The sequence below is a fragment of the Pseudorca crassidens genome, chromosome 2, assembly GCF_039906515.1.
Source record: "Pseudorca crassidens isolate mPseCra1 chromosome 2, mPseCra1.hap1, whole genome shotgun sequence".
In the NCBI taxonomy this organism is placed as follows: Eukaryota; Metazoa; Chordata; class Mammalia; order Artiodactyla; family Delphinidae; genus Pseudorca; species Pseudorca crassidens.
This window is the reverse complement of record NC_090297.1, coordinates 86987167-87012998: the sequence shown is the minus strand read 5'-3', so window position 1 is coordinate 87012998 and position 25832 is coordinate 86987167. Positions and strand designations below refer to the sequence as shown.

The 25832-nt window shown below is 36.1% G+C and overlaps 1 protein-coding gene across 2 annotated transcripts in view; it reads right to left on the bottom strand.

Annotated features, from left to right (window-relative positions):
- The window catches only part of LOC137219023 (collagen, type I, alpha 1a-like), a 141108-nt gene that overhangs the window by 101594 nt on the left and 13682 nt on the right, over window positions 1-25832 (bottom strand). For both annotated transcript variants that reach the window (XM_067727003.1, XM_067727002.1), the window contains exon 2: window positions 20016-20095. In XM_067727003.1, coding sequence (XP_067583104.1) covers window positions 20042-20095 — 54 coding nt within the window. In that variant the 3' untranslated portion in view covers window positions 20016-20041. The remainder of the gene's footprint in view (window positions 1-20015; window positions 20096-25832) is intronic.

Here is a 25832-nt window from a genome sequence, read left to right as displayed (position 1 = left end):
ATGAAGGGTTAGAGATAGTATCAGAAAATATGTACTGCCGTGCTGGAGAAAGGCAATGCTTTCTTGTGGTCAAGGGTCCAAAGTCCCTAACTGAGTTGCTGTAGAGACTAAGTGATTTCATATAAGTTACTCTCATTAATAAAATCAGTAAGTGCTGCTCCTTTCTCAAGAGTGTTACAAAATCTTCTTCCTTCTACAGAGTTAAGGAAAAAGGGAATAATTGTGTTCTCCAATAATGTCCAGTTCAGGACCCTCACAATCACAGTGGAAGAACTTGTTGATTCATTCACGTCATATTTCTCTCTGTCTTACAGCATGGGAGAAGAGCATACCTATTAATACAGAACTTGTGGTGATTATGCCACTTGTATGGTTTATAATAATGGTGTTTGATCATTTACTCACAGTGTTATATATAAACTTTAAGGATTTTTTTCCTAAGAAATAGCTTGGGTGGTTTTTTAAAAGTATAAATACAAAGCATGTCATTGCAAATATTTTATACAATACTTATACAGGGAAAAGTAAATGAAAATCACTGGTTACTCCACTTCCAAGAGACATTACTGTTAACATTGTCATGGGAACCTTTCAGGGATTTTTCTGTTCATGTGAACACACATACCTTAAAATTATAAAGTGGGGCATCCATTATACTAGTGCCCACTAATGTGTTAGAATGTATTTTTTCCCTTAATAATATATCATTGGTGGAGGGGCGTCAAGATGGCAGACTAGGAAGATCCTGAGCTCAACTCAGGGAGCCCACAAACACATCAAAGCTACAACTACATATATGGCAACTCTCACTGAGAATTACCTGAAGACTAGCAGAACAGCTCTTCTACAACCAAGGCTATGAGGAAAGAACCACACAGAGTCTGGTAGGATGGAAGGAGAATTAATCTAGTTGGGACCCACACCCCTAAGCGGGGACCCAGAAGAGAAGGGGGATTTCACAGGCTTGGGGATCCTCCCTAAGAAGTGAGAGAGATACGAGCCCCATATTAGGCATCCCAGCTATGGGGTCTGGCACTGGGAAGATAAGCCCCCGTGACTAGTTTGAAAACTAGTGGGCTTACCTGAGGGCTGTAAGAAACGGAGCCTCCACTCTTGAAGAATACAAGCATGGACTAGCTTTTTCCCAGTCCCGGTGCAGAGGCAGCAGATTGAAAGCTGCCTGATGCTCCAGCTGGCCTGCCAAAACCTCCCCAATACACCCTCCAAAGCCACATCAGCTTCCTGCTCGTCCATCTTGCTCCGACACTGCTCCCTGCTAAGGTGGAGACCACCATCGTTTGCCCCAAGGAAAAGTGAAGCCAGCTCAGGAGAGCTGCTCCAGCACCTTGGGCCCCACACATGCCCCCAACCAAAGAGAGACTGCCATGGCTGCCAGGAGAAGCCCAACTCCTTCAGGGCCCCTTGGGCCCCAGCCTTACCCCATGAGAGCAAGGCAACAGCCACTGATCCTGGGAGAAGCCCCAGAATTCACAGGGCTTTGGCTCTTGTCCCTCCAGCTTGCCAGGCTTACCTCTCACCAAGGCAGCAGCCACCAATGCATCCCAGGAGAAGAAACAGCCCATGCTCACTTCAGATTCAGCTCTCCCACAAAAGCCATGGGGCACAGGCAGACTGCATAGGGACACTCCCAAACAAGGACTCCTGACCATCCTAACACGGCCAAAGTCCACCATGGCAATTGGTAACAAAGGCATGACTACTTAATTGTGCACTTAGTGTAGATATTTGCAAATAAGTCCCAAGTTTACACCCATATATGCCTTATGTCCGATAACTGATGTAATCTTTCTTTGAAACCACCCTCCTGCCACCCTCTCCAACAATGCTGGTGAGTAGGGAAAATATAATTTAGTTTAATCCAGTAACTTACATCGATCCAATAACTTAAACTTTTTTTTTAGATAATAGTCTTACTCAAGCAAATTCTCCATCTTCCAGATTCTCTGTCCTTGTCCTGATATGTCCAAAATGGTCTCAAGTTGTGAGATGTAAAGGGCTACATAACCCATGGTGATTGAGAGGATGGGAGGGACAGGTCTGCACACAGGTCCCTGTATGCCCTGCTGGCATACTGTGCTAATGTCTGTGATTGGGGAATTTGTTGCATCTTCTTTGGTTTGATCAGGACCCAGAGATCCTCCGCTCTTGACTCAAAGTTTCATTCACTTACAAGCGCTAAAAGGTCCTATGTGTGGCTGCAGGGTTATGTACTTGGTTGTGCTCGGCTATAGTACATTTAATCCCTGCCAGACCTCTATGGAACCTCTGGGAGGTACCGTAGCTGGATGCCCAACTACTTCTACATCTCCACATCAACTTCACTCTGAGGACATGTGGTACCTTCCAGGTCTTTTTCATGGCACATAAGAGTTAAGTGCCTTAGGAGTTTTATCTAAGACTCTTATTCTGCCTAAAGACTCCAGAAGGAGAGCGGGAGGGATGCTCTCTGTAGCTGTGTTCTCTTCAAGGTAGACTTATTTAGATAGTTCTTGATCCAGGGCTCAGTGCCAGCTGATACATCTCTCCATCTTACTTTTAATGTTTCCTGTTTAGTGTGGCAGACACCTATGTATACATGTCAGGTATAATACAAACCTTATATTCCCAGCTTGTGTCAAAAATATTTTTCATAGTCATTGGTAACTTTCCATTTAAAAATTGACCTAGCTTAGCGAGGTATGTAGGATAGATGATCTTAAGTCACAGCTCATAAAGCAGATCTACCACCAACAAGTAGCTATAAAAACATTGGATTGAGGCTGATGGGGAAGTTGATACAAACAAGCGTAATAGAGACATATCCTTTGGCAGGTGTCTGGGTCAGCATTATAATGTAAATTTGTTGCCAGTACTCTTTATCTTCTCAAGTCATTTGCGATTTTAGAGATGCCCGGTTTGCACTAAGGCATAATGAACCCTATGAGATTTTAACGTTGTTGGCCCAGTTTTAAAATGTGGTTAACTGAGTGGTTAATGTAGGATGAGTTCTTAGGACTGCATTAGGCCAATCAGTCTAATTAGGTTGCATGCCCATTGGGCATGGACTGTGAGTGCTTGACTAAGTTTTTCGTTACGATTTAGCACATTTTGTCTCAATAAATTTCTTTTGCACTAAACCTCACAAAGTGGTTTGCAAATCACCACTTAAATATTACAAAAATACAAACACATGATTTATAGAACTAATACTTGCACTCAGTTTGAAAGCTGGCCTCTGATTTTATGAAAGTACTTTAGTACTGTTACATAATTTTTTTCCCAAAACAGTGAAGGGAAAACTCTGGTGATACATGTGTACATTAGATACGTGTTAGGCTACTGGACTCCTGTAGGCTTCTATAATTCTATGTCAATATAAAGGAATTTTAAAAAACTACTCTGTCTTATTTCCACCCAAAATTTCTAGACTGATTTATTAGTTGTTCAGTTATTTAATCAGTAGCTCAAGATATCTTAGGAGTTTCCACTTTTTCAGTAGGCTGAACTGATATTAACACTGGTCTATGTAAACATGACTTTTTACTTCACTGGTAGCTAACTTTAAAGACTTTATGAGAATCAACCTTTTTCTACTGTCCACAGCTGTATGTATTATATATGTATGTACACAGAGCTAAAATATTTTCAAGAGAAACTTTCTAATCATATGCCCATATCATGGTATTTAGACTATAAGATTCATGAGGGCACATCCAAGTCTTTTTCACCTTTGTTTTACAACAGAGTCTGGCACACAGTAAGGACACAACCAAATATGAATAAATAAGTACCTATTGAAACCTCCTGACAATAAGAGACACCCAGTCATATGTTCATGAGATACCACCTTGGGAAAGAGATAGAACGGTGACTCTAGGGGACTCTGCTTATAAAGATTCAGGAGATTCATAAAAACTTCAGTAAGGAAGAAACTCATTCAAGATGGTAAGATCCATGTAGGCAAATATTTCCCTACAAATAACATACCCGTATCTTACTTTGGTTTCATAGAGTCCATAAGATCCGTATGAGGTGCACAAAAGAGAAAATAAGTTCAACATCTTATGAACATTTTATAGTATCAGAGATTCCTAGAGTTAAGAAGAATCTTAGAGGTCATCCGTCTAAGTTTCCACCAAAAATTAGAGATTCTCTTCTCAGCCATAGTAATCATCCAGCTCAAATCCTTCCACTAATAGGAAACATGTGCTTTGTAATTATATACTTACGTGCTTGTAATCCAAACTAAACAGATTTATATCCTAAGGAAATGAGTGGGCTTGAAGAAAATGACCATACATGTAGGACAGAAGAGTCCGGATATAATGAAGAAAATTTACCTAATTAGAAATAAAGCCTATATCTAGATCAAAGGGAAACATTATACTTCAAAAGCCAGGATTAATGAAAGAGACCAAACCTATAAATATATTGGAGAAATTGTGATTTCAAGGATAAAGCATCTTTCGGGCTATACTAGAATTGCTAATTGACACCCCTGACCCAATATCATTTCTCATCTTCTTTTGTAATAAGGGTATTTTAACAGAGCTACCTAAAATAAGCATTCCTTTTCCCAGACTCCCTTGCATCTTAGTGTGGCTATGTACCACATTCTGATCCAAAGGATGTGAGCAGAATTTGTGTATGTAACTTCTAAGTCATGTCCTTAGTAGGACATGCCCCCATGCCCCTATGCCCCATTCCCTTTCCAGCTGGCTGAGATGTGAACATGGTGGTGAGCCATCTTCCATGTGGATGAGAACAACTTCCTAGAAGTGGCAGAACGGCAGGATGAAAGGACCTGCATGTTTGCCTTGATTGCTTATGCTTGGACTATTACAAAGGAGAGAAATAAACTTACTTCTAACTTATCTGAGTTCCTTTTATTTTAGGTCCTTACGTAATACACAGCTTTCCAGGTGGACAAATTGCAAAGTATCAGGATCTAAGTAATACAGATATAAGTGTGTTTAAGTGATATATAATAAACTTAAGCATCATACAAAAGATACAATACTTTCTCTTCTGGAGCTGATGAAATATTTTCAAATATTATGTTAGGTCAACAAAAACTCATTAAACTATAAAAAGCAAAAGTTGTACAGGTGATTTTCTTTGATCAAGAAAATAATAACACAAAGGGTAAGGAGATAATTATCAAAAACATTTACTACTTAGAAAATTTTAAAATGTATCCCTTAGGTCAAAGAAGAAATTAAAGTTGCAATTATAGCTATTTAGAAAATAATGACAAGAAGCTTCTATTAAAGCTTATGAGCTATGACCTCAGAGCTGTGATTGTGTTCTCTGGATGTTATTTTCGGCCAAAAGGAGCCAGAACTCACTGAAGACAGCTGATTTCAGTTCTGGGTCAGGAAATGTACACATGTACAATATGAGTCCAAAACATCTTTCATAAAAGAAAGTAAGAAAGTTTTCATGGTGTACTGGGTTCGTGTAAAAATGACTCCAGAACAAACATGAAAAGATTTCCACTGGACAAAGGTGAGCATCTTGAAAAACAATAATATGTGCTCTGGGTTGAAATACATCAAATATATTTAAATCTACGAGTTCATAAGGGTAAGTGCTTTCCCCACTCCACCCAAGCAAATTAAAAAAAAAAAAAATCCTTGGATAACTATGAAGTTACTAGGAAACAAACTCACTGTTTTGAAAAATGTAAAAAAGAAAGTAATCGATTATTTATCTTGTCCTTCACATAAGATCTACAGCTCAGAATAAAACAAATAATTGATGAGTGAATATTTCTCCTTATGGAAATTTTGAAGCTAATAAATGTAAAAGGAATGATAAAAGTGAAAATCACTGTTCTGCAACCCTAATGCAAATCTAATGTAAACAATCCAGGCAATGATCAACAATGGCTGCTAATATGACAAAAGGACAATCAACATTATGTGTTTCTTGATGGAAGTATTATACATAATTCCACCTTTGATTGAAATCAAATCTGCTCTGATAAGGACCAGTTTACAGGGAAATAAGGGACAAAAAATATGATAAATGATACCTAAGGAAAATAATCATCAAAATCCAGTCTTGGGAAACTATAGAATAATAGAGGAAAAAGTCAGGTTTCTTTAATAAAAAGATGGAGAGAGAGAGAGAGAGAGAGAGAGAGAGAGAGATTTGTACAGTATAAGATACTTAAAAGACATATCAAGTTATATAAGAATGCTTATATTTTAGAGGTACTTACAGATGAAATGATATGATGTCTAAGATTTTCTTCAAAATAATCCAATGGTGAAAGATCTAGCTGAAGACCTATAAATGAAAGAAGACTGGTCATCAGTTGATATATTTGCAGCTGGGTAATAGACCCACATGGGAGTTTATTACACTGTCTTACTTCTGTATACGTTTAAAATTTTCTAAAATTAATAAATTAAAAAATTATGGAAAAAACCATTTCTCAGAGAAAATATCATTTTAGTCTTAGATCTCTTCATTATTAAAGAAGATATAAACTAGCAATTCAGCTCAAGAACTTTAAAAAGAATAACAAAGCAAACTCAAGGAATATAAAGTAAATTAAAAAATTAAAACATATTAAAAATTTCAGAAGCATAATGTCCTCTATGTCATAAATATTCTTCAGTACAGCAATTGATTCCTAATTTCCTGTGTGAGGGCATTTAAATCAAGCAGTCCTAAAATCTAGCTTAATAACAAAAATCCTTCTAATGGAATTCCATCAGAATAGCCTCCCTTGTCTTCATCTAACAGATGTAGAATATGTAGACTTCTTATGAGTCCTGGTGTCACAGAATCAATAAAAGTGATGGAAATGATTTCTTTTAAAACAGTATTAGAATACTGGTCTGTTTCTGGGACCTCATATGTATAATCTTAGGACTGTTGACTCTCCTTTGACTTGAACTCTTGCCAATATTCCAAGTGATAAACCCTTAAAGAGTCCCAAATCACTATCAACACATCAAATTCCTTAAGAAGGAGATTTCTAGTCATGCCATCTATAGTTGACTATATTGTCTTCCTCCTACAGACTGCTGTCACCCTGGTGCCTCCCTTTACTACTTCTATAGAGGGCACAAATGTCTGGAAGACAAGCTTTTCATATGATAATTTCTTCTACTCAGTCAAGATAGATTCTAAAATCAAAATCATTATACAAACATCAGAGATGATAGACTCTTCCATTTAAAAGGGATGCTGGCATTGAGCTGGTTAAGTTTCTGAAGTTGAAAGTCATTTTATAACACACTCCGTAAGTAAACAGTAAATATCTAGTCACAGTTTATGATATATCTTTTCAATATGTGTAATCATTTCTTTTTCCCTAAAGTGTTCTCCCTAAATTTGCAATAGCTCATGTAAGCATTATGAGCTGCATAATTGGCAATAGCTCATGTAGGCATTATTTTACCTATCTATGTAACTATTTGCTTAAGAATCTATGCGATATTGGGAAAATACTGTATTTCTCTGAGGCTGAATTTCTTCATAGATAATACTGAATAGTAACACCGTATATTGATGTTGTACAAATTAAATAACAATGTAAACGTTCAACATAGTGCCTGACTTATGAAATATACCTTGTATAGCTTAGATTTCTCTGGACAAATACAAAAGGACAAACATTTAAGCACCAAAGTATATTCCTTATGAGTTGTATATTACTATGCTGTTACAGTGGCGACACTATGATATTTGGGCAATAATTCTTGTGTGTTTTAGTCATGACATTCTTTCCACACCATTTAGAAGAAATTTTTAGAGAAAATCATTAATAAAGAAATACAATTTACATTTTTTCTCACAACTTAATGGCAAAAAATTATGAACTATAAGCACCTAATAGAAAAAAAAGTCATGCAAAGAACATTAAAATGAAGCTATTGATGGTGGCTTATTCATGAGCTATTGATTATGCTGATTTAATTACCCACAGTTATAAGATTTTAGAACGAAAAAAAAAAAATTGAGGACACCCAGTGCAATCCTGGTCATCTCATCTTCTGTACTTGGGAGCATTATTCATCTTTTTAAGGGAAATATAGATCCTAATAAATCAAAACCAAATGTATTCTTCCTATGTTAAATCTTTTAGGGATATAAATTTGACAAGTTTTGAAAATTTAGGAGGGAACCTTTTGCTTTCTATATCCCTTTAATTCCTTTAATGGAATAGGGTGAGGGTAGAGGGGTGGGGCAAGGAGAGATGAATAATGATATCATTTTGATTTATTATAAGGCATAAGCTAATATTATTTCTGTCCTCCACAGTATCAGATAGAGAAAGTACAGAAAGCACTTATTTTCAAAAATGAAGTAGAAGAAAAATAAACACACTGAAATTTATTTTTGATTATATGGTTGCTAAATCAATCTTATTTTCCATTGATTTATTTTGTTTCCTTCAGAGAAATCTAAATATTAAAATCTTGCCCAAACAGATAAAGATTTTTTTTTGCCTTTGTCAATTGTAGTTTAGTTCTTAAATTTGGTGCAGGTTTTTCAATCCCAGAAAAATGTCTGAGTTATAGGTGCATAAGAGGTACAACCAAAAGAGTTTCTGTCATCAAAGTTCATGATTTTTTCGTGTGTTGCATAAGACAGCAGGCAAAGGTCACCAAAACCTGGTCCCTTCTGAAGGTATAGTTTTCTCCCCTTTCCCTCCTTTTCACTACCACTCATCCCTCCCCACTCCATTAAAATAGCTGTACATAATATACAGACTAATAAGACCCCATTATTTGATAATCTGTGTTATTCTTTACCCACTTAAGACTTATTTTTCCATAATTTTCTTCTATTTGGAGAGACTGTTCAAACATTTTGGCTACTCAAGGCCTATATAAACTCAGGATCCACCTCAAACCCGTTTCCTGCCAAGAAACCATCTTTGATTTCTCTAGTATCTGGAATTAGTATCTCTCCAGTGTAATTACTTGTGAACCCCCCAACCCTGATTAAATTCAATTAATGGACTTTTATCTTGCTCCAAGCATCTGAACTTGGTCAGAAGAAAGACAGCAATGCTGATCAATATAATTTTAAATTCATCTACACTGACCTCAAGTTACAAGCAATTCTATCACATTTCCTCACTTTATTAACTTTCTTAGTCTCTTAGGTAAAGGTTTCACATTTTCTCTCTCTCTTAAAACTCCAATACCCCATCCTTCTCCCATTTGATTTCCTTGATTTTTTTGTCATTGAGAAAATATGGGCAACACATGCTCTTCCTACCAAATTTACCATTACTTGCATCTGTACTCATACCACCAGTCTTTATTTCCATGACAATGGTAAACTAATGGTAACTCTATATCTGAACAAACTCTTACTTTGTGCACAAAATTCCATTCCTCTCACTCACCCTAGGGCATTATTCCTGCAGTTGATCCTTTCTCTCCTGGATTGCCATTTTTATCCTCTTTTATTGGATAATTTTGATCAGCATAAAAACAGTTACAATATCTTCCATGTTAAGAAAAAAAAACCTTTCTTCACCCCACTTCCCCTTCCAACTACTACTCTAATTTTCTGTCCCTCTTTACAGCAAAAGTCCTCAAATGAGTTGTCCATCCTCACACTCTCCATTTGTCCTTTTATTCTCTCTTGAATCCAAGAGATTCATCAGAAAATCAGTTGGCTTTACCTTCCAAAGACATCCAAATTCCAACAACTTTTCACCACCTTCACCCTCTTCTAAAGAACCATCATTTCTCACCTGAACTAGCGCTTCAGCCTCCCAGCTAGTCTTCCTGCTCCCATAAGTGTCCCCACCCCTGCACTCTGAGTGATACTCTTAAAACATAAGTTAGTTAGATCATGATACGCTTCTGCCCAAAACCCACTAAGGATTTTGCATCAAACTCAGAATTAAATTCACATCTGCAGCATGGTCGGCAAAGCTCCCATGATCTTGCCCTCCACTAACTCTATGATGTCATTTGCTGCTAATTTCTCATTCTGACCTCACCTCATCTCAATTATTCTGCCCCAGCCACAGTGTCCTACTTGGAGATCCTTGAGCGCACCGGGCACACTCCTGCCTCAGACCTTGGTACTTGCTGTTCCCTCGCCTGAGAAGCTTTCCTCCCCCCACATACCCACACATTTGCCTCTCACTTCCTTTAGTCTCTGCTCCAATGCCACTTCTTAACAGAGAGGCCTCACTTAAACACTCTGTATTATGTCTCTACCTTTCTCTCTCTGCATTATTTTTCTGCATAGCATTTATCAGTACCTAAATATTACATAGGTATTTGTTGAGCAACAGCTTTTCCTGCTAGAATATAATCTACATGAGAGATTTTTTTTCCACTTCTCTATTTCCAGCATCCAGACTGTATCTTTCAAGTAACTGCTCTCAATAAATATTTGTTGGCTAAATAGTAATATCACATGTTTTATCTTCCTTTATGTAATTTATTATAACTTGTTTGCACTGTATGTAATACATATATATCTTCTGGTCCATATACATAATATATCTTCTTCAGAGCAACCAATGATGCCCAACAATACATCTGTGTTTTGTGGACATTATCTGTTTTAATTCTTATAACAATTCTGAGATTAGGGTTATATTATCCTCATTTTACAGATTTGGAAATGAATCTAAAGAGATTAAAACTGTTGAACATAGTTACCATTCACAAACCTCATTCCTGACCCCCCCAAATAAAGGCTCTCCCTGTAACTTTACAGTTGAATTTGCTTTTCTAACATTTAGTTCAAACTATGCTATTTGTTGGAAATTTAATTAAGTTAACAGCTCAAACGTAAGCATCGTTTATACACCTTTGAAACGTGGATCTATAGAAATGGCAGTTGAATTAACTACTTGACAAGAACTATTTTCCCATTTGCCTTTACTTTCCTCTACGTTCATTAATGAAAGCACACTTAAATACCATGAAATAATGGAGTTGCCTAAATGATTGGGCATGAAAAGCTGGAAAAACACACTGTTTTGGCTCAGTGAGATATTGAAATTTTTATTTTTAGAAATATTTCTGGAGAGAGTAAAGCTTGATGAAGTATATGAAAACTTGAACTGAAATGTTTTATTTATTGACGTAAGTTTTTTAAACAATCCAAGCTTTAATTTTTTTTTCATATTTAATTATTTTTATGCCACTAATTTTCTATGACTTTCTACTCATGCACCCATATTCCCTCCCCGAGGCCTTTATATTTCTAATTCTTACACATATAATAAAGGTTGGAACAAACTGATGAGGAAAAAAAGTAGAATTTTGCCTTACAAGATCTTTCTTATAATTTTCTAGATGTGCATCCCTTGCTTTCAAATTAGCTACGGTTCAGGAAGTGATGCTGCTAAAACTCCAACGTGAATGTATGAAGATCCAGACATGAGAGAAGCTGGACTTTACATATAGAATCTTTCCTCACTGGCGTCCCTCTCCCTGCCTTGTTCATCTCTGCGTGGGGTTATGCCATCCACCCAGGGGCACAATGTCTATTTCCACAATGCATGGAAATCACCCTGGGCATCTCTTTTCCCTCTCTATGCTTTCTGTCCCCATATTAAATCCATCACTGAATCTTATTGACTTTACTTCTAAATAACTCTCTAATCTATGAACTTCTCTCCCTACTTATTGTCACAACCCTGGTCTAATTCTCTGGCTTATGGCAACAGGTTTCATACGGTCTTCCAGCTTTCAAACCTTTTTTGATAAACAGCCACTGTGATTTATTTTAAACACAAATCAATTCATATCTGTGTAAAACCTTTCAATGTCTTCCCATTGCATTTAGGAAAAAATTCATCTCCTTTCCATAAATTATAATGTTCTTTATGCTTTAGCCCAGCTAATACCGCTCTCTCTCTCACTACCTACCATCCAGTGTTTATAACTTCACTGGAACTTTTTCTGGTGGTCATCCAACCACCTAGAATGCTCTTTTCCAGACCATGCAAGCCTGGATTCTTCTCAGTTTCAGGTCTCAGTTTAAATGACTCTTCTTCAGAGAGGCTCTCCCTGACCACCCAAAGTAAAGTAATTGTTCTCATTGTATTCTCTGTCAAACAATTTTATTCATTTTCTCTGTAATACTTTTTGCATTCACAATGACATATTTACTTGTTGATTGTATGTGTCTCTCATTACACTGTAGACTTCATGGGAACAGAAACGTCTATATTGCTCTCCAGTATACACCCAGGGCCTTGCACAGTGCCCAGCATGTGGTAGTTGCTCGATAGATAACTGATGACTGACTGACTGAATGAATGAATGAATCAATGAAAAACTGAATAAATTGTTTGATTAACTTGGTAAACCAAAATTATTGGGTTCAGATTCTATCACAAGATGTTCAAGCCAAATAAGCTTAATTATAGATAAAATTAAAACATATATATATATATATAACTTTTGAAAATTGTAAAGCACAATAGAATTGAAAGAATCATTCAACAAAAATATATACTCTTTGTTCAAGCTGATATTTATAATTATAGACCAAATACTGGCTCCTTAAAAAAGCATAAATAAAATCATTATTGCATAAAATTTATACAGTAGTGCTTTACATTTTTAATAGTATAGGAGTAAATTTGCCTCTGTGGAAACATCAATTTTATCAACAAAGCATTAATTAGAAATCAAACTATAAATGTTGGGCTCCTGAATTAAAAGTGAAGGCATATCTGTCTCAACACTGCGAGTGCTTTATTCTCACAATGTCGCTCATGAAAGCATCTCCTTGTGTCTGTGCCTTGTTCCTCTCCACGGGGCTAGGATTTATTTATGTTGTAGCATTGCTCTGGGAAAAGGACACCGCACTGCCCACTTCCGTTGCCTCAAACTCTGGCTCATTCAAATCAGCTTATGCAAATAGATGTCTGAGAGCAGCCTTCTCTGTCTCCACCAACTCAGCAGGCATATGTGGATCTTTGTTTAGGTCAATGCATGCCATATATGCGTCCACATGGCATGAAAAATATATTTCTTAAAGGAAAATTCTTAGTATAAAAATTTAAGCTAAAAGCACAGAATATAAAATGATGTGGGAAAGAAAGTATAGTAAATTTGACTACAGGCGTGATATGTAAAGTTATATTATAATCCAAGAAAATTCATTACAGCAGAGATGAGAAAACATTGCCTTATCATCTATTCACTTTCCCAGAATACTGCTGAATTCTGGGAAGAACAAGTGGAAAATAATAACAGTTAAATATTCTGAAGCCTTAAGTTTTCTAAGCACTTTATGTACATCAAGTAGTTCATGCCCCACAAAAATTCAGTGAGGTAGGCAGTATTATTCATTGTGTTTGACAGATAAGTAAACATGACACGTAAATATTAGGTAACTTATACAAAGTCATGCAGCTAGTAAGTGGTATGGATAAGATTTGAGTCTAAAGCCCACATTGTTTGTTTGTTTGTTTTTTCCGCGGTACGCGGGCGTCTCACTGTTGTGGCCTTTCCCGTTGCGGAGCACAGGCTCCGGAAGCTCAGGCTCCAGACGCGCAGGCTCAGCGGCCATGGCTCACGGGCCCAGCCGCTCCGCGGCATGTGGGATCCTCCCGACGCCGGGCATGAACCCGTGTCCCCTGCATCGACAGGCGGACTCTCAACCACTGCGCCACCAGGGAAGCCCTAAAGCCCACATTCTTAAATACTGTTCAATACTGCCTCTGATAAATAAGTTACATTCCAATACATTCTTAAAGAACCTACAGATCAGTAAAAGGGAAAGACACGTGCCCGAACAAAGGATTAATCCTTTTATATAATTAATATTTATAATTTCCAGAATATTTTTACTATATTATTACATTAATTCATATAGGTAAACAATTAGCATAATACTTGGCATATAGTATATGCTTGAAAAGTGTTCTTCTTCACTGGATCCTCACCTCTACTCTGTTAGGTAGCAGAGAGTAGATGTCAACATGAGGAAAGCTATTCATGATTATGAATTAACCATGAAATTCTGGTGACATATTCAGCCAGAGTTTTTCTCACTCATGCAAAGTGCCATGTTGGTCAGCAAGGGCTCTCCTTCAAGCATGGATCAGAGGCAGTAAAATCTTTGACCACGGTTACCAGTCCTAAACCTCAATCCAACTCCGTCCACCTCAACACATGGCTACTTGGGAAGGCACAGAATGAGGTCAGATGTTGATAGCTCCCTCCATCTCAACACAGGTCATTTCTTTTCCTTTTTGTTCTTTATTGCAGTATAGTTGCCATACAATATTAAGCAAGTTTCAGATGTACTACATAGTGATTCACAATTTTCAAAGGCTGTACTCCATTTATACTTATTATAAGACTGGCTATATTCCCTGTGCTGTACAATATATCCTTCTATTGACAGCTTATTTATTTTATACATAGTAGTTTGTACCTATTAATCCCCTACCCCTATCTTGCCTCTACTCCTTCCCTCTCCCCACTGGTAACCACTAGTTTGTTCTCTATATCTGTGAGTCTGTTTCTTTTAGGTTATTCAATAGTTTGTTTTATTTTTTCAACACAAGTCATTTCTGCTGCTTACATTTTCTTAATCAGAACCAGTTATATGACCTGAATGCAAATCCAAAAGAAGTTGGGAAATGTTGTTTTTCTATGGGCCCATAAAAAGAAAATCATGTAATAAACAAAAAGAATTGTATCTGCTACTAGTACTAGTATTCCTCTTTGTCAGATCAGTATAGTGAGGTACATGAAGGTATAGTGACCTACTCTTGACCATTCAGTCAGTACACATTGAAATGAAACAGGCTTTCTGCATTTTAAATTAGTGGTCATTATGCTAAGTATCATAACCAAATAGTTAAATCTTATGAAGAAAACAGTTATTTCAGTTGAGAGTTATTGAAATCCTTCATAGAAGAAATGCCATTGAAACTGTTATTAAAGGTAGATAGGATTTGTGTACAGAGAGATGGGATAAGGGAATCCTAGGCAAAGCTACATAAGCAGAGTAGAAGTAAAGTAGTAGAAAGTATATATAGGAGCTAACTCAATTTGACCAAATCAGGATAATTATTTTAATGGGCATAAAATTATCCTGCTAAGTGAAAAATTTCACCTTGGTCTGATTGATACAAAAATCTAAGTGCTTAGTTGATATGGACATTAAGACAACTTATTATTTCATGGTTTGATCACCTTTGCTCCTTTTATTGTTAACCCAGACATAGCCTTGGGTTCTAAAATGTACATATGTTACCTGAAAACTCATGATTTATTTAAAGTTTGCTAGTGGTAAAATGCTTCAAAATATTCCCCCGATTTCAAGTATGGTCATTAATGACTGGTATATACTTGAAAAAAACAATCTAAAAAGCCATTAATATAGAAACATTAAATTTAAACAAAACTAGCACTCATTCATTCATTTATTTATTCATTTGGCATTTACCTTTCAAGGATTTATGTTCTAGGCAAAATACTTGATGCAGGTTAGACATGATTGAGATAGGTCACTCACATTCTTTTAATTAGTATAGACCAGTGCACTTCACATAGAATTAGAATAAACAGGATTTGCAATAACAAAGATATGCTTTGTAAGTATTTGTATTTTTTTCCCTTTTTGAAACTCAAATGCAATAATTAAATTAAGTTGGGCACAAATACTGACATACAAAATGGACGAATTTTTTTAATCATGCCTGTCAGGATTTAACCTAAATAAAGCAGAGGATCAGGTTTTTCTCTCTTTCTGTGTATATTACCCAGAACAAAAGGGAGATTCTGAAGCTTTGGCAGTGGACTTGGAAAAGAAGCATACAACATCTCCCTAGGCAAAGCCCTAAAACGATTTAAACTGTGTGCTTCTGTGAAACATGCTATACGTGATATTATTAGGCTGAAGCAGTAGAAAACAATAAAAATAATACAGCTTTTCATTTGTGTTCGTCTTGAAAATTAGGCAAAGAGGATTCACTCAAGAACAGATTAGTTACATAAAACATGACACATGTACCCAGTTAGAGGGCACCTCCTTGTTTAGATTCTTTGGTCTCTGTGGTTACAGAAGGCTGGGCCAGATGAAGATGGACTTGCCTCATCTTTCTCATAAAGTGAAGGGGTGACAGGCAGATAGCGGCCCACAGCCTTACCACGTGCTGGGGTGTCAGGAAAGAATAGATTTGAGTATCAAGGATGACAAAATATCATCAAAATGTTCCATACAAAATTAAAAATAATTATTTCAGGATTTTTGGCACAAGAAGGTAATGGATGGGTTTTGATACAAACTATAGTGTGTTATAATTTAAAACCAACTATACATTATAGAAGGCACTCTAGGATTAAAGGAAGTTCCCACAGCAAATAAAAATAAATAATGTAAATGTTCTCTGGGGTTACATTTTTGCAGCTTCATTGTTTCGTGGAAACTTCTGATGTGGGAAACCATATTATTCACTGGAGATAGATAGTGATATATGCAATCGACACAGGATAGAATATTTCAAATAGGGCTTCAAGGTTTAATTAGAAAAGGCAGGTTAGTGACCTATAAACCTAAGAAAGAGATTCCAGTATTTCTGTCTTAAAAAAAAATCAACAAACATACAATCAATAGACTGTTCTTATGGAGCCTTTGACGTAAACGATGAGGGATATATAAAAGAGAATGAGAAAACTTTATGCCTGCTTGAGAGGACAAAATATCCCATGATGAGCACTGTTGTTTGTCAATTTTAAGAACCCTATGAGAAGAGGAGGACTGGAGACTAATATGCAATAATCAGAGAGTGATATAAGTTGGGATAGAATGAAGAACTAAATTGTTGGTTTTCACTCATCTTATTATAGCGTTTTGGAGAAAAGGGCTATCTGCAAATACTAGGTTAGACAGAAAAACATCCAGAGAAAAGTGAGCCTTGAGTTGAAGCTTAAGTGAAGGGAAGAAAAGATATTGAAAAGAAGAGGGTAGAGAATTCCATGACAGGGAACTGTATGAACCTAGGATATAGAAAGATGATAAAACTTGGAAGTTGACATCAGGGCAGAGTTGGAAGTTGCTTGAGATAACTTAAGGAGGATCAGACAATGATAAAAATCATGGAATTGATATGTTCAGCAGAGAATTCATTGAAAGTCATTTTTTAAAAAGTGTGATGTGATAATTACACTCAGTGTCTTCTGAAGAATAGCCTGGAAAGTTTAAAAAAGAACAGAAAGTTGAGATGTGATGTCAGGGAGACCACAGATTGTACTAATTAAAGCATGAGATGATAAGGGGCCAGGAATACTCTATGTTATATAAAGAGCAACAGATGATCTTCCTTGATTATTAAAATTAACCCATCCACAGTGATACTCCCTAATCCTCTTCACGCACTATTTTTTCTTAGCTTTCCTAACCATTTTATTTTTATTTATTGTCTCTCTCATCTCTACAATAGGTAATCTTTTTTGTTTTGTTTTGCTTTTTCAGTGTTGTATTTCCACAGGCTAGAACAGTGCTTGACATATGATACGTGCTCAATAAATTTTTTTTGATAAATCAATGAGTAAATATTGCAAAAATTCTGAAGAAAGTGATCCTTAGGAGCAGATTGAATATAAAGAATGCCTACTCCTGGGCATATATCTGGAGAAAACCATAATTTGAAAAGGTACATGCACTGCAATGTTCACTGCAGCACTATTTACAATAGCCAAGACCCAAGTGTCCCTCAACAGATGAATGTATAAAGAAGATATGGTGTGTGTGTACGTATATATATATATATATATATATATATATATATATATATAAAGGCAGACAGAGAAAGACAAATATCATATGATATCACTTATATGTGGAATCTAAAAAAATTATACAAATGAACTTATTTACAAAACAGAAATAGACCTACAGATATAGAAAACAAATTTATGGTTACCAAAGGGGAAAAGGGGGGGAGGGATAAATTAGTTTGGACTGACCTATATTCACTACTATATATAAAATAGATAACCAACAAGGACCTAATGTATAGTACAGGGAACTATATGCAATATTTTGCAATAACCTGCAAGGGAAAATAATCTGAAAAAAAAAAAAAATATATATATATATATATAACTGAATCACTTTGCTGTACACTTCAAACTAACAACATTGTAAATCAACTATACTTCAATTATAAATGAATGAATGAATAAATAAATAAATAATAAAATAAGGAGTAAGATAAAACTAAAATAATGATTCCAGAGAATACAACGTAGACTATTTTTTAAGTGATGGGAACAATTGAAGAGTTTTTATCCAATGGGGGTAGTTTGGAATTAGTTTTAGGTTGGAACCTAAATAATATTAGTAAAATTTTATTTGGTTAGTATTGTCTTCCCACACTTAACACAGTACCTACAAAGTTGGTGTTCTATAAATTCATTTTGAAAGAATACATTCTATATTGAGTTTAAGGATTAGTGAATGTGCTCTGTTTGGAGTTGGAAAGGTAAGTCTGAAGAGCAGGGAAAAATAGGAAAGGTAGATATGAAAGGTTTCAGCATAGAAGCTGGATGATCTGGTGTGGCAAAGGAATTTTCAGAGGTTGGAAATGCATAAGTGTTTTCATGTGTTCATGCAACTAATTTTGTGAAAGAAAGGTTACTCTCATTTGACTAAAAACTTGTTTTAGCAAATTTAGAAATTAATTTGAGAAATTTGCAACCTGGAGGCAGAGCATACAAGCACTAAACTTTGGAATTAATTTTACGCATATGTGTCTTTTATTCATTAGGTAAATTTCTGAAAAGTTATATGCAAATCAAATAAGGGCAAATCTAATAACATTGACTCACATTAGAAGAGCTATTTTATATGCATTTCTGATTGATTTGCAATTGGCAGTCCTTCATAACACCTTCATCCTTTCTTTGTCCTTCAAGATTCTGTCAATTAGTTGATGAACTGTCAGCATTTAAATTCTTCAGGAGCTTACTATTTAAAGGATGCCTGTAGTGAATGCTTTAGTTGTATGAGAAAATCATATTGGGATATATTGAGTTTTATAGAGAGTAAGGAACATATACCATGACATCTCAGAAAAGTTTTAGTATCGTAAGTACACACAAAGCATGGAATGAAATAATAGTTGTTTAAAACACAACAAAGTTAGTTTGTTGTTTGTCCCCTTTAAGGGAATATATATAATGCTTTTAATCAGTGCGAGAATTTGACCAGCTATTAAGGTCTCTGAATTCAAATTTTCCAAGACTGGGGACTTGATATGAAAACTCGAAAATGCCATTGATTTGCTTCTATTTCATTCTCTTTTGTCTTAAGACAAGCTTAATATTTTTACTTTGGGGATATTTTAATTATGTGTGTCTGTGTGGATAAGTGTGCCTCCAGTATATAATCTGTACATACACATAAATAATTAATCAACTTACTTTTTTCCCCTTCTCCTTGGAACATCTATTTGTGAATAATTTGAGTCCACTTGAACCAATTAACATCTTCAAGAAAATATTTTGTACACCAATTACATGCAAATGTTGGGGAAACAAATCTGAATAAATTTTGAACCTGACTCAAAGAGTTCTGAAATCCATGATCCAAAGATCTCCCAAGGAACCCAGAGAGCAGGGGTCCTCGTCCAATGGTCCCTTTTGGACCCCATGGCCTATAATACTGTTCTTAATCTTTCCGAAGATTAAATAATGACTGGGAATGAGAGTAAATTATATAGGAAAATACCATTGTGTAATTCTCATATGTGAACATACTCTGAGTATTATTGAAGATAGACTAAAATATGTTGCGGTTACACCCCTCCCCCCCAAAAAATATCCTTTAAAATCTCAGTGGCTTTCAGCGACAAAAGGTTTGGATTTTTTTGTTTGTTTTGTCTTCCTTATTCCTGCAACATATTCATCTCAGGTCAGTGGTGAGCTCTGTTCCTTTTTGTCTTTGTGGGGTGGGGTGTACAAGCCAATATGGTTTCATGTCGATGACAAACAACTGTGTCTTCCAAAGACTTCCAGCTGGAAGCGGCCCGCTCAACTTACCTTCACAATGCTTTGACCAAAGCATGTCACATGTCTATGCCCAACCTCAAAGGGATGGAGAGTGCTGTCCCATCAGGTGCCTGGAAGGAGGAAAATTACAAATCACAAGTGCTCTTAAAACTAGCTCACCCTGAACTGAATAAGCAATGTGTGTATATACTTTTTTTTAAAATATAAATTTTCAGTTTAAACCAGTTCAAAAGCATTTTGGAAAGAATAAAGCACTATATAAATATACGTACTATTATTATTAACATATTTTAGGCAACATATGATCATTAGAATGGAGAATTTGGTAATTATAATAAATGACTAGTTTTGAAGTGTCCTTTGCTTTTTTCCCCCCATTCATAGAGTATTTATTGAGTACCTCTGATTTTCCTGGTACTGAGCACATAGGAATAAGTGAGACATATAGCCTCCTATCAAGGAAATTACAATCCAGTAGAAAAGAGTCACTAGTAAATCAACAATAATGACAGATTACATTGAATGTGATGACAGAAACAAATAAGTGATGTAAAGAGAAATTTCATAAAGTGATGTCAGGATGACTCTGCTTGCCCAGGTAGATTGCCAAGAGTAGGTGACTTTGAGATGAGTCTTAAATACTGAATAGAGATTATTACAGAATGGATAAGAAAGGTCTGGACAAGCACAGACATAAGAGTTTATATAATGGTGAGAAATTGCAAGGACCTCCGAGGATAGAGAATAGATTTATGAGGGCAAGGGGTCCACAAAGCAAAGTATAAGTTGAGAGATGTAGGCAGATATATTTTTGTCGTGCTAAAAATTTTTCAACGTTTCTGAAAGATAGTGGTGAAACATAGTAGACTTTGCCTTAGAAAGAACATTCTCTTGGTAGGTGAAGAACAGATCTTCATTACCTTGTATAATACCTAGTATATAATCGGTAGTCAACAAACAATGCTGACAGAATGAGTGAGTGAATGGTGGCATGTAGGCCTCACTGCAATACATTAACCAATTTTTCTGAAATTTGGAAATATCATACATTCAAAATGTTGGTAATGTTTATGACAAGTATTTCTGAATAAAGACTCAGAAATGCAACTATTAATTTATTCATTCAAGTATTCATTTCCAGATTTTCTAAATTCATTCATGTAACAGATTTTGCTTCTATGCAAAGCACTACATTAAGTGCTATGAGAAGCGAAGGTACTGACATATAGATTTATTTTTTCCTGCAAGGACTATAGAGTCCAACAACAAAAAGAATAAGACCCAGGCTCAAATAATTGCTTCAATGTGGTATATGGTGAAAGGAATAAAAGAAAAACAGATTGGTGCTTACTCTAGGCCAGTGGTTGTAAATGCTTTCTGGAAGAGGTTATCATTCAGGCTGGCCTTTGACAGATTTATTTTAGACTTTTAGAGATAGTCAAGTTAGAAGTAAATAAACAGCAATGCCTATTTCGAACAATCTGATCCATTTTGTATTTTATTGTCGTTATTTATGTTAATCCGTCGAAATTATGAGTCAGACTAATTTTTAACTATGCAGCTGATTCAAGTCAGTGAGATAACCCTGAATTTGTCTTGCATACAAGTTAGCTCTCAATGCACCAGCTACTCATATTTAGTTACCTTTCCTGACTTGTGGAACAAATATTGACAGTTTGTTTTTGTCACCAATATTTCCAGAAAATTAAAATTTATCAGCCTTTCAAACCATTTTCCAATTTTATCCTTTGGGAAAAACGTGGTAATGGAATGATTAAGTACATATGCAGATTTTACAGGAAATACATTACATTTTATAACCTGATAAAATGCTTGTTGATAAAATGCTTTCATTATATTATTTTATTTCATAAATTTATTAATCATTAGAGTATTTGTTATGTTCCAGAAAATGTACCAAATGATTAAGAATACCAGATTCATTAAGCCTATTGATTTGCCAAGCATTCAACTATTTACTTTGCACACCTTATTCATTTAATCCTCAAAATGATGATATAAGTATTGTTATTCTCATTTTACAAATGAGAAAATTTAAGTGTAGAGAGTAACCTGCCAAATGTCACATAAACAATATGTGGGGATCCAAGATTCAAACCCAGATCTGTCTTTTCCAAATCATACTCTTAATTTCTATACAGATTGAGGAAAGAGTGAAAAAAATCTGACTCATCCTAATGTCCACCCAGGATAACTGACATATACAGAAACCACAATACTGTAACAGAAGTGCTGAAATGGGGACTGGAAGTTCTAAAAGGCAGAGTCTGTCTTTTCCCTTTTGGAATCCCAATGCCTCACCTTGTTCATTGGTGTATAGTGGTTGCTTAGGATACATTTGTTGAATGAACAAATGAATAACTACAAAGAGACAAAAGGAGAAATTGGAGCATCAGGAGACTTTTTTGCATAAGAGGAAATTGAGAGGTTAAATATCTGCCCCAAACAAAACATCTATTCTAATCAAAATTAGGCTTGAGCCCAGACCATCTAACTCTATTCTTTTCCATGGTACCACAGCTGCAGGAAGATGGCATACAGACACAGATGACACTTGTCCTTTATCAAGATGACAATACCCTTGAACTCAGGTGTCACTCTGTATTTACTGTAAAGCTCCAGTGTGTTATTGTATGCATGGGGTGGAGGGTTATGTAGTGATGAGAGCATGAGCTCTCAGGCAGGTATGAGCAGGTTCAGATTTAGGCTCTGCCCTTTATCTCAGGTAAGTTGCTTAACCTCACTAAACCTCAGTGTGATCATTTATAAAATGGATGTGTTGTGCCCGATCCATAGAACTGTGAGGATTGAATGTGAAAACTCGTGAAAAGTGCTTAGCACAGTGTCTAATGCACAGTTCAAAAGACCTGGCTGTTATTTTGTATCATCAGATGTATTTACTTAGTAGGACTGCTGCAGCAAAGCACCCAAAACTAGGTAACTTGAAACAATAGAAATTTATTGTTTCACAGTTTTGGAGCCTACAGCTCTGAAGTCCAGGTGTTGGCAAGGCCATGCTGTCTCTGATGGATCCATGGGAGAATCCTCCCTTGCCTCTTCTAGCACCTGGTGTTTGATGGCAAGGCTTGAGGAATGTATTACTCATTATTTAGCTTGAGGATGTATTACTCCAGTTACATGGCTGTCTTCTCCTCAGGTGTCTTTACATCATCTTCCCCCTGCACGTGTCTCTCTCTGTGTCCAAATTTCCCCTTTTTATAAGGATACCAGTCATACTGGATTAAAGCCCACTCTAATGACTTCATCTTAACTTGATTACCTCTGTAAAGATGCTATTTCTAAATTAGGTACTTGGGATTAGGATGTCAACATATCATTTTGGGGAGACAAAACTCCACCTTTAATACCAGGCATCTACTTTTAACACCGCTCCTTAAAGGAGCCGTGTAACTTCAAATCTCCCAACCCAGAAGAGCTGTATAGAAAGCACTTTTCTGAGAATGTTCTCTTGTGCGTCCTACTTTTCTGTACCTAGCTTCTCAGCTATCTCCTGACAGCCTCAATTGAGAGTTGCCTCTTGGGTCTGGTTTAGATGTCACTCCTGGACTAATTAGGGGAGTCTCTTGCTGAACCTGCAACCTCTGTCCCCAGTGGCCCCTGAGTTCTGTTCTTCTCGCATCAGTACTGCCTTTGGTGGTAAGACTGCCTCCCTTGGAGGCCAACCTTGTCCTCATTTTACCTTCATTCATCCTCTATTGACATAGATGATAGTAGTAACTGCTCATATTTATTGAAAGCTCTAATGAGCTAGGAGTTATATCAAACACTCGACAGGCATTGCCTCATTTAATCCCCACAACAGCCACATAAAGGTTACAGATGAGGAATCCAAGGTTCAGAGAGGAGGTTAACTTGCCCCAAATTGCACAGCTAGGAAAAGACAAAGCTAGAATGTAAGCCGAAATGTGTTTAACACAAAAGATTGGTTCTTAACTATACAGTCTCTGCCCTAAAGGAGCACAGAATATAGTAGAAAAATGAGACCACAAAATCAGTAACTATAGAAAGTAAAATGAATGGAATAAGAGATAAACATAAAAAACTATGTGGACACCCATCAAGGGTCTTAATCCCCATGGCAGTTATCAGGGAAGTCTGCTGAAGGATTATAATTCAGTAGGCATACATGGAAGTATGTGTCATGGGCAGAAACAGGTAAAAGAAGAGGGACCAGGAAGGGCTTGTATAGCATACAGAGGTCTGCAGTCTTAAAAGATGGTAGAGGGATGGAGAGCATACCAAGAGGAGATGGCATTAAAGATTCTTATTTAAGCAAGGAAGTGACATGATTTGTTCACATGTTGGGAGATTCATTCTGAAAGGAATGTGGAGAAGAGATCTGACAGGCACACATTGAGAGGTAGGGCATGTCTATTTCATGAAACAGATAAGAAACCATGAGGCTTGAACTAAGATGGTGGCTGAAGGAATGGAAGAGAGAGAGGATTTCAGAGAGAGCAGGTCTAATCTATTCCACTTGGACCTGACTTAATGTGTGCAAGAGACAGTAAACAATGAAATAACTTCCAAGGTTCCAGTGTGATACCTGATGGGTGCAAAGCATTGCTTTTTACTGGAATAGGGAATGAGAAGGGAAATCAGGTGTGGATAAGATGGGAGGCAGTCGTGGCTTTAATTCTGAATTTGTTGAGTGTGAGGTACATGAGGTTATGTAAGTGAAGGAATTTCAGAACTGGAAAAAGAAGTACAGATATGAAACCAAAGAGGTTAAGTACAAATCTTGTATTCCTGACTTTGAATTGAAATGTCAGTATGAGCTCATGGTGTGTCTTCTCTAAAAGAAAAAGTTAGCTCTATCCATTGAAAAGACCTAGAAATGAAGACCAACCTGGTACCAATAGACAAACCCTTATTGATCAGATCTTGGTCTGTAAATACCATTTTCCCCTAACAGGAACCAAACTATTTTGGAAAAATAGCTGGTTCTAGGTCTGGGGAAAAACATGTACAAGTTGATTCTGGAACACCTTATCATACCAAAAGCAAGGAAACTACCTATCCAAAAGACCCAGGAAATCATTTTGAAGACACTCTCTGGCCAAAAATAGGATAACCGGAGTATAAATAAGATTAACAACCTAATGGTTTGAAACACATCAAACACTTTTAAATCCATAAGTTTGTAATTTTATATATATAAACTTTTCTGAATGTTTGAAATGTTTCTTAATTATAATGCAAAAAAATTAGGCAGCTAGTACAATGCCTTGCACATAAAAGACATAAGTTGGACTTCTTTTTATTATCACAGCCTGAAAGTAGCTAGCACCTTTCTATAACTCATTTTATTCCTGCTTTCATGTTAAAAAGTTTATTTTCCATTGATAAAAACTTGCTGATTCAAGGGAAACTGTTGAATTGTCTTATTCCTCTTGGTTCTCATTTTTTAAAAGGGAACAAATGAAAATCGATAATTAATAAACTTGTTTTTCTCAGCTTCAAGTTACCTGAAGAAAATCACTGCAACATAATGATTTTATATGTAACCAATCTTGCCATCGACCACATTGCTTTTGTCTTTTGTGTTTAATACAAAACTGCTTTACTCCACATTTTGAAATGTTTTCATCTTTCTCATAAAAAGAGGGAGGCACATAACATATTACTGATTTTCACTAACAAGTGCTAGACCATGTGAGAAACCTCATGGGGTTAATTTTTTGTTTTTTGTTTTTCCCATGCTAGGCTGATTGAATGTGTCCCATGACTTAGTTCAGCCTCAAAACATGGCACTGGATCAATCAGTAGGTTTGACACAACTTCAGCTGCTCTGATATAGGATTC